The sequence below is a fragment of the Hyla sarda genome, chromosome 11 (genome assembly GCF_029499605.1).
Source record: "Hyla sarda isolate aHylSar1 chromosome 11, aHylSar1.hap1, whole genome shotgun sequence".
NCBI classification, from domain to species: domain Eukaryota; kingdom Metazoa; phylum Chordata; class Amphibia; order Anura; family Hylidae; genus Hyla; species Hyla sarda.
In genome coordinates, this window is record NC_079199.1 from 28283067 (window position 1) to 28293380 (window position 10314).

At 39.0% G+C, this 10314-nt stretch overlaps 1 protein-coding gene across 5 annotated transcripts in view; it reads right to left on the reverse strand.

The window, feature by feature from the left end:
• Positions 1-669: 669 nt before the first annotated feature.
• Positions 670-10314, reverse strand: part of STRN3 (striatin 3) — a 64501-nt gene continuing 54856 nt past the window's right edge. For all 5 annotated transcript variants that reach the window (XM_056546028.1, XM_056546027.1, XM_056546030.1 and 2 more), the window contains 3 exons: positions 9208-9315; positions 7414-7500; positions 670-3276 (listed from right to left, as the gene is read on the reverse strand). In XM_056546028.1, the coding sequence (XP_056402003.1) occupies positions 3107-3276; positions 7414-7500; positions 9208-9315 (365 nt within the window). In that variant the 3' untranslated portion in view covers positions 670-3106. The remainder of the gene's footprint in view (positions 3277-7413; positions 7501-9207; positions 9316-10314) is intronic.

Here is a 10314-nt window from a genome sequence, read left to right on the forward strand (position 1 = left end):
CCCCTGAAATATAACATGCTGTGCTTTAGGATGAGAGCCCAAACAAGAATACATTCAGAAACAGTCATCAGCTGATAACATTTGGAAACAAAGTCCATGGGGCCTGTGCCGGTAGGGTCACAAATACCTTGGTGTTCATTAACAGAATACTAACCTGTGTGAGGAACATGTCAGTAAATTGTGGTGTTTAGATACAACCAGTCTGGCAGTAGTAATACCTGGGTGTAGGGGGAAATTACTTCTTCACATAGGGCTTGGTAGGGCTGAATAGCATTTTTACTTCAAAAATATTTTAAAGATAGCAGTTTGTGTTTACTTAGGTTATATTTGTCTAATATTAAAAACATTTCACATCAAATAACTCCGGTAAATAGGCACTATTTGTGGTTTTTAACAAACTGACAAAGTGCACCTCTTATGATGTTCTTGGTGGAAGGATTTCTGTTTATATTCTGCGACAACTGTATAGACCTGAGACTAACACAATCAGAAGACTTATTTTCTGAAATTCCCAATGCTAGTCTCCGGCTACACACGAAACGTGAACAGATATCCTGTCAATGGGTCAATCATCGGAGGTACCCTTTAAGTCTCAGTAAATTACGTGAAGTGTACAGCTTGTGTGCCTTAACACCCCAAACTTAGGTCAGAAAATTAGAAGATGGCTACTAAGAGTTATAAATTTTTATTTTTTTTGTTTCTCAAAATGGGAAGGAAAAATACTCTCCTCCTCCTTGTCTTTGTGCCTCTTAAGGAACAAAAAGGGTTTCATCATAACATGCAGGAGTTTATTTCCAGAATAAAATAAAAATATAGACTTTTCTGCATAATTTCATCTATATAAACCAAAACTATGCTATGCTAGTTAATGACGAGTTAACATAAATACACAATTTTAATAAGTCTCCCCGGAAGAGAAGAAGTTTCATATAAACAAATATAGAAATTATTTACAAAAATATCTTATTACCTGTTATGACGTCAATAGGATGTGTCAATCAATGCAAGTGTATACAGGTACACCATTTAATATTTATTATATGCATTTTATATACATTTTTTAACAACTGTACTGCTTTTTTTTTCGTGGTACAATCTTAAAAATTTGTCGACTTGCAGTCTGTAAAACAAAAACCTTACAAAAACGCGCAAACTCATCAGAATTTTTTTCCTTTTGTGGAAGACTAGAAAAAAAAAATAGGAGAAATTGTTTTAGTCATGCATAACACAAAATTAAAATCTTTTGTCAATACCAGAAACTAAACAAATGATGAAAAAAAAAAAAAAAAATAAATAAATCTGAGGACGCGAGAAGTAACGGAGAAGAATGCAAAAGCTTGGTTAAAAAAAAAAAAATTAATGCAAGGAGGCTTAGACCTTGAAAGGTGTTTAGCTGTGGAGCACTAGAAGGTCAAGCAAAGATTTAAAGTGGTAAAACTGCCATGGAGCAAGAGAGTGTTGACCTGCTATCTTTGATATCATTTGCTCAATTTTGCAGTGGCAATTTTGTGTTGCTCAATCGCTCAGTACCCAGTCAGTCTGATAATAGAAGAAAAGAAAAAAAGTTAAATATCATAGAACGGTAGTAAATAATGGCCTTTAGTCATTCTTTGAAAAAAAGACAAAAAAAATAAAAATAAAACAGACTTCTGTAGGCATCCCACAAGTAATGATAGTACTGTGTCACATGAACAAAAACACATATAAAGCTTGAAATAAATAACATTAAGCCGTTGAAACTTAGCTGGGAAACTTCTGGATAAATTAACTCGTAAATAAAGTAAACATACAAAATATCACACAGTGATAGAATGCTGCAATTGTTAAAAAGGGGTGGTGCAATGATAAAAGAGCATATGGAACCCCTCTTGCCAGTTAAGAGAAAAAAAAAAAAATAATAATAATAATAAACTAGTTGTTAGTGTGTAGCCACCCAGTTGTGTTTAACCTCTCTAACACCAGACTTTCTGGCAGCGTCATTGCCTTCTAGCTTTATAAAGGGATCCAGGGTAAAGCAAGAAATAGAATATATTAAACGGGGAAAAAAAGCACAACTGTGATCTAAAGGGGGGGGGGGGGGGGGGACATGAAGGAAATTATATTTACCACAAAAGTAAAAAAAAAAAAAAAAAAAAAGGTAAATTAATTTCATTTTCACGCTTGTACTCCGCCGATAAAAACACTGCAATTCTGTGACAGCTTAAAAGATAGGAAGCATAAAAACGATTAGGTTAAAAATTGTATATATGCAGAACTAAAGTTAAAAAATATATATATAGTAACACACTGCATTGTCCAAGAGAGAAAGTGAAAAAAAAAAAGAGAAAAAAAAAAAAAAAAAAAAATAAGAAAAATTTTATTTTTTTTAAATCCCTTCATTGGCAGCCAGACACTGACTTCTACAATGCCAGCTTTGGAAAAGTTAGCTACATTTTCCCCAGTTATTGCAATCTGAACCGGGTAGAATAGTGCAGAACTCTGGCTCCCTTGCTCCTCAAGTTCTGTGAAGTTCCAAGGTAATTGTGATTTAAGGTGTTAATGATTCCACTATTGCATTGTGACATGATCAAAACTGAATACACTACAGTATATTCTTAAGTTGATAAGCGGCTCCAGGACCCCGGTTTTCAGTCGAGATCTTGATTCCCAATACTAGTGCACCCAGGATCTGAAGTGAAAAGTACAAAGCGCGAAAAATAAAATAAAAAAGGTTTTTGTTTTTTTTTTCTTTCTCTTTATGGATTGTAGAAGAATGAACATATTTATAGTATATATAATCTAGGACAGACACCCTCTGCAGGGGCTGTGAACACTGGTTACTGTGAAAAAGGAGGGATTAGAGTGCAGTAAATTAAAGCCCTGGAGAGAGCCATCCTGAATCCTGATCAATGAGAAAATGAAGAGGGTAGAGCCGGCTGTGCAGTAACCAGTATCTCCCCATCCTGTAGAAGGAGCCATCTTGTAGTGTCACAACACTGGGGCAAATTCCTCTTGGCAGTGATGTTGTAAAAACTTGTTTAAATGCCGCAAGTGACCTTCAATTTTTGTTCCAAAAAAAATGCACTTGTGGCACTGTGTAAGCACAAGGGGGAGGGGGTGTTAAGGGTCACACGAAGACCTTAGCCAGGGCGTCTGCTCCAGCACTGGCGATGAACGCTTTGGATGGGTGAAAGGCAACATCGTATATGGACTCGTCCAACTTCTTGCGGTGAGCGGTAATCTCCTGCACACAAGTCTTGCTGTCCAGATTCCACAAGCGAATTGAGCTATCATGGCCTGCAAGATAAATGCACACAAGATAACTAGATTAAAAAGAGATAAAATAAATCCTTAGGTGGTGTCCTGATCACCATGAACCACTAGGGCAGTGTTTCCCAAACAGGGTGCCTCCAGCTGTTGCAAAACTACAACTCCCAGCATGCCCGGACAGCCTTCGGCTGTCCGGGCATGCTGGGAGTTGTAGTTTTGCAACAGCAGGAGGCACCCTGGTTGGGAAACACTGCCCTAGGGACTTGCGCAGAATCTTGTTCTGGTCCTGCACTAACACCACTTAGTGGACCCTTCCAGCATTAAAGGGGTTATCCAGGGAAAAAAAACTTTTTTATATATATTATATATATATTATATATATATATATTATATATATATAATATATATAATATATATAATATATATAATATATATAATATATATAATATATATAATTATATATATATATATATATATATATATATATATATATATATATATATATATATATATATATATATATATATATATATATATATCTATCAACTGGCTCCAGAAAGTTAAACAGATTTGTAAATTACTTCTATTAAAAAATCTTAATCCTTTCAGTACTTATAAGCTTCTGAAGTTAAGGTTGTTCTTTTCTGTCTAAGTAATCTCTGAAGACACCTGTCTCGGGAACCGCCCAGTTTATAAGAGGTTTGCTATGGGAATTTGCTTCTAAACTGGGCGTTTCCCGAGACATGTGTCATTAGAGATTACTTAGACAGAAAAGAACAACCTTAACTTCAGAAGCTCATAAGTACTGAAAGGATTAAGATTTTTTAATAGAAGTAATTTACAAATCTGTTTAACTTTCTGGAACCAGTTGATATATATATATATAAAAAAAAAAAAAAAAAAAAAAAAAAAAAAAAACTTTTTTCCTGGATAACCCCTTTAACAGATTAAAGAAACACCAGAAAATCTAAGTGTCCTATTTGAAGGTGCAATTAAAACTTAACTTTGACTATTTAAAGCTCATAAAAGCTCCGAAAATTAAAAAGGTGAGGGGTGAGGTGAAGGGTAAAACCCTGGTAGCCTACTACCATTAAAGGGGTACTCCGGTGGAATTTTTTTTTTTTTTTTAATGAACTGGTGCCAGAAAGTTAAACAGATTTGTGAATTGCTTCTATTTAAAAATCTTAATCCTTCCAGTACTTATTAGCAGAGGAAATACTTTTCTTTTTGAATTTCATTTTTGTCTTGTCCACAGAGCTCTCTGCTGACACCTGATGTCCGTGTCAGGAACTGTCCAGAGCAGCATAGGTTTGCCATGGGGATTTTCTCCTGCTCTGGACAGTTCCTGATATAGGCATCAGGTGTCAGCAGAGAGCACTGTGGACAAGACAAAAATGAAATTCAAAAAGAAAAGGATTTCCTCTGTAGCATACAGCTGCTAATAAGTAGTGGAAGGGTAAAGATTTTTTTTTAATAGAAGTAATTTACAAATCTGAAAAAACTGTGTGCAGCTAACAACCGGATATTCAAGGTTAATGTGGATTTAAAAAAATAAAAATAAATAAAATAAACGGTCCCCACTGATCAAATAATGAAAAATCAAATACACAGATTTAACCACACCTCAAGAATATAACCCTACTGGGTACACAATGAATGGATGATGCAGATTTTTTAATAAAAAACAGTAATAATATAAAACTAGTTATTAAAAAGATCAGAGCATTAGTAATTAAAGTAAACTGTCATTGGGCCCTAATGACAGAATGCATGGAAAGGCAACTACCTAATAGAACCTATAGACTGTCAATAACAATGGTCCGGAATGGACCGTTAGTCCGGCAATAGAAGATCCAATGATGGATAGCACGGTTACTTAAAGTGGCATAGAATAAATTGTGCACAGTCTTTGTAGTAATAGATGGATCGGTCTCACCCTGGCTGCTGGTCCCGTACTGCGACGGGCTGGTGGAAGCAAGGGCTGTGGTCTCTGCGGTGGTCTCGGCGTGGATGCCTTGGCAAGTGGAGGGTTACAGCAAGGAGCTCCCTTAGGCTGTTTTGCCTGAATAGAGCGCTATCCAAGCACTACCTCAACACTAGCATCACTTCAATTCCAGCCGGCACAGAAGTCCGCAATCCCAATCACCTGCTGCACCAAACTACTGACCTTGTACATCCAGTCTATTGCAAGTTTGCTGCTTCAAGTCTGCCGTTTCCAGTTTTACTTCCAGCATAAGTCCGACATACACACCGGTGTGCGCTGACACCACGGACCGCTGATGAGGGAGCTCCTTGCTGGAACCCTCCACTTGCCAAGGCATCCACGCCGAGACCACCGCAGAGACCACAGCCCTTGCTTCCACCAGCCCGTCGCAGTACGGGACCAGCAGCCAGGGTGAGACCGATCCATCTATTACTACAAAGACTGTGCACAATTTATTCTATGCCACTTTAAGTAACCGTGCTATCCATCATTGGAACTTCTATTGCCGGACTAACTGTCCATTCCGGACCATTGTTATTGACAGTCTATAGGTTCTATTAGGCAGTTGCCTTTCCATCCATTCTGTCATTAGGGCCCAATGACAGTTTACTTTAATTACTAATGCTCTGATCTTTTTAATAACTAGTTTTATATTATTACTGTTTTTTATTAAAAATCTGCATTTTTTGAAAAACCATCTGTCTCCTCATTCATTGTGTACCCAGTAGGGTGATATTCTTGAGGTGTGGTTAAATCTGTGTATTTAATTTACAAAATCTGTTTAACTTTCTGGAACCAGTTGATATAAAAAAAATAAAAATGTTTTTGTTTTCCAGCAGAGTACCCCTTGAAAATACACTAAATATTTGCTAGGATACAATAATTATACAAGATATGGCATATAGTATATGTCTTATGGTAAATTAGTATATTACACAAACTCCCCAAAACAAAGACTATTCAAGGTCTAATATATTAAACTTTAATCATCCCAACGCATTTCAATCACCAGGTGTAGTGATCTCATCAGGGACATGAAGGTGGGACATGGTGTCACAGACTGTGCACTAGGCTGTTAATCCACCGGTCCAACCAATAATTAATCAATGAAAATTAATCAATGCCATAGAAATAATTAACATAGTGCTCCGTTATGTAGCTTAAAAAGAGATGTATCAGTCTCCATTCACATTGTCTACTGGATAACTTTCATTATCCTGTAGAAGAAATTGTATATGTTCGCACCGGGCCACGAATGTCTGTAACTCCCATATGTGCTGCTAAAATAAAATAACTTACAGGTTCCCGTTCCAGTGTCCTATAAATAAACTGATATGAATGAACTAAATATACATAGGTAGTAGTCGGGAGCCTGTTGAAGGAGGTTTCCACAGCGGGCGAGTACTCATTGTTAGAAGCAGAGATTCTATCCGGATGAGTCGCGTGAACTGGCTTCTGCGCGCGCTGCCGGAGATCCGGCATGTGACATCATATCCATCTCGCCACCCACCCCACCTGAAGCGCATCATCACAGGCGGCGCCCCCGGACAGGCCTCTCTTGAGGAGTCACTGACAGCGATCTGCACCAGTGGGCGGAGATAGTTACTGTGATGCCGCTAAATACATCACGGAGGAGGAGGAGACCGTTTACAATAAGGAAAAACAAAGATGGTTTCTAAAACTATGTGGCTAAATTGTATTGACTATCTGCAGGTAAATTATAATGAAGATTGTAGCAAAACAACGGAGGAGACAGATGAATGAATCAATGATACAGCACTGCCAGTGGCTGACTATACTGAATATAGATGATAGAGGGGTTTATTAAATGATAAAAAACAAAAATGATATATAGGTGAACAAAATGGGGACCGATCGGGTCTATGACTTCTCTACAAAGACCAAGGGTGCAAAAATAACTATATAAAGGATGCATAAAATACACACGCCGTAATGTTAGAATGTGCATCGAGACATTCAGATACTAAGAATAAAGACTCCTCTTCCTCCTCTCTCCTACTGCACCTCGGTAAACTTCAATACTTTTGGCAGACACATGGATATTTTTTTCAGATTCTTTTACTACAGGCTGCGTAGTGCAGAATGAAATGCGGCCATATTACCCTCATCTAAAGCTGACTGTTCCTTTAAACATATTGCCAGTCCATATAGGTACTTACTTCCAGACATTAGATAAATTCCATTAGGATCCACTGCAAGGCTAGTAACTGCCTCCAGGTGAGCGACCATTGAATGAATGGTCTTCCCTGAAAAACAAAAAGGAATAAAAGCTATAAAAAAGTGCATTTAACCCCTAGGACCAAGCCCATTTTGGCCTTAAAGGAGTAATGCAGCCATAGACACTTATCACCTAGGGGATAAGTATCTGATCGCAGGGGTCCAAACGCTGGGACCCCCTGCGATCTCCCGTATGGGGACCCGGCATTACCGCGCCTCTGCAACACATTGATCTGAGATCGATGAGGGGTGAAGTGTCTATGGCTGCTGATCCCCTTTAAGGACCCGGCCAATTTTCGTTTTTGCACTTTTTTTTCCTCCTCCCCTTCTAAAAATCATACTGCTTTCATTTTTCCACCTACAGACCCATATAAGGGCTTATTTTTTGAGCCACCAATTGTACTTTGTAATGACATCATTTTCATAAACTCTGTGGTGAAACCGAAAAAAATTTGTGGGTGAAACAAAACAATTTTCAAAATTTGTGGGCTTCCATCTCTACACAGAGCACTTTTCGGTAAAAATTACATCTTATCTTTATTCTGTAGGTCCATACAATTACAAGGGTACCCAAATTATGTAGATTTTATTTTACTACTTTAAAAAAACATAACTACCTGCACCAAAATTAGTATGCTTACAAATGTCCTCTTCTGACCCCTATAACTTTTATTCTGCCGCCCGCATACAGAGCTATATGAGGACTCATTTTTTGCGCTGTGGTCTGTAGTTTTTATTGGTTCCTTTGTTTTGATAGGACTTGATCGCTTTTTATTAATTTATGGTATATGAAGTGACAAAAAATTCGCAGTTTTGGACTTAAGTCATCGACAGTGTGGTTTAACTAACCCATATTTTAATAATTCCGACATTTACTCATGCGGCGACACCACATTTTATTTAAAAAAATAAAAATAAAAAAAATTAGAAAAGCGGGGTGATTCAAATTTTTATTAGGGAAGGGGCTTATTCACATTAATTAATTTTTACACACTTTTTACTTTTTGTTTTAGCCATAACATGCAATCTTGTGATTGTATACACTGTTCAATACTCTTTGGCTCAGCATTGATCAGTGTTATCGTGCTCTGCTGCTCTAGCCTGGCAGGTAAGGGCCCTCCCGCCATTCACTCAGCTTATCGGGACCGCAATTTGCTGCTGATGTCCCAATCAGCTCCCTGAGCTAACCGGCACCGATGGATCCCACATTTAGACGCCGTAATAAACTTTGATCGTGGTGTCTAAAGGGTTAATGTTGGGCATCAGCCCGATTGGCAATGTCCAGCATTAACCGTGGGTCCTGGCTGCTGATAGCTGTCGAGACCCACCGGGTATGAAGTGTGCTCAGCTCAGAAGCGTGCTTCAAACTGCGGGAGTAGAACCAGGGCATACAGGTACGCCCTTGGTCCTTCTGTACCAAGACACAAGGTAACTGTGTATGGAGGGGCATCCTGACACAATCCCACTCCATACCCAGCAGCCCCTGGCCGATTTCAGTAGTCCACGTCCGCCACTAATAGCCAGTGTACAGAGATTGCCATGGACAACTGTAAACCCAAAAGGCAAAGGCGGCATCTAAATGGGTATTGAACGGTCGTTGGTAGTGCAGTGGTCCAAAAAGCATATTAAACAAGCCCCTTTATAATATGCTAAAATTAAAATGAAATACGACCTATAGTGTGCAATGAGAAGAAAAAAAAGTTAATCCCAGTAAACAGATATATACGAGAGCTTACCAGATTTGTTGTCAAAAAATTTTATGTGCCTATCCTCATAGGCAGCAATGGTAACAGGAAGAGTAGGGTGACTCACAATCTTGTTTATGTGTCCACTAAACGGGATACCTGTAAAGAAATATAAAATTTTATTTATATGTATCAGTATTAATAAAATCAACAAAACGCTGAATTTACAGTAGTAAAGCCAAATACTCAGTCATTTACCCAGTATCGCACACATCCCTATGCCTAGGATTCAATATGGAAGCAAACAAGATTTTTTTTTCCAGTTCCTGTCATTTTAAAAACTTTACACATCACAGAGAAATGTCAAAAGTTTTCATCAGTCAGGGTTTCAGTTCAGAGACACCAACCGATCAAAATAACTATCAGGGATCAGCACGAAATAGATCACTTTACTCCCTAGCTGGACTCTGTCTTACTGCTCCATGACTTATAATGGAACATTGATGCAAGGATCGTCGAGAGCCAGGGCGTAAAGTGCACTACTGAGCGTTTATCCCCCTTCATTGCTCTGATCAGTGGTAAGGGGTGGGGTAGGGATTGAATATGCTAGATTGTCAATTGTTATTTGCTGTTGGAGATCCCCATGTTGCAAGATAAGGAAATGAAGACAAAAAAAATAAATGATCGAGACAAGTTAAAGGGGTACTCCACCCTTAGACATCTTATCCCCTATCCAAAGGATAGGGGATAAGATGTCTGATCGCGGGGGTCCCGCCGCTGAGGACCCCCGCAATATAGCATGCGGCACCCACCTGTATCTGCTTCCGGCAGCGCTAGAGGTACTGGCTCCCGACCACGGGAACGGAAGATCGTGACGTCACAACTCCGCCCCCGTGTGACATCACGCCCCCACCCCCTAAATGCAAGTCCATGGGAGGGGGTGTGACAGCCGTCACGCCCCCTCCCATAGACTTGCATTGAGGGGCGGGGCGTGATGTCACGATCTTCCGTTCCCGTGGTCTGGAGCCATAACCTCCAACGCTGTCGGAAGCAGATACAGGTGGGTGCTGCATGCTATATTGCGGCAGTCCTCAGCGGCGGGACCCCCGCAATCAGAAATCTTATCCCCTATCTTTGGAGGAGTACCCCTTTAAGATC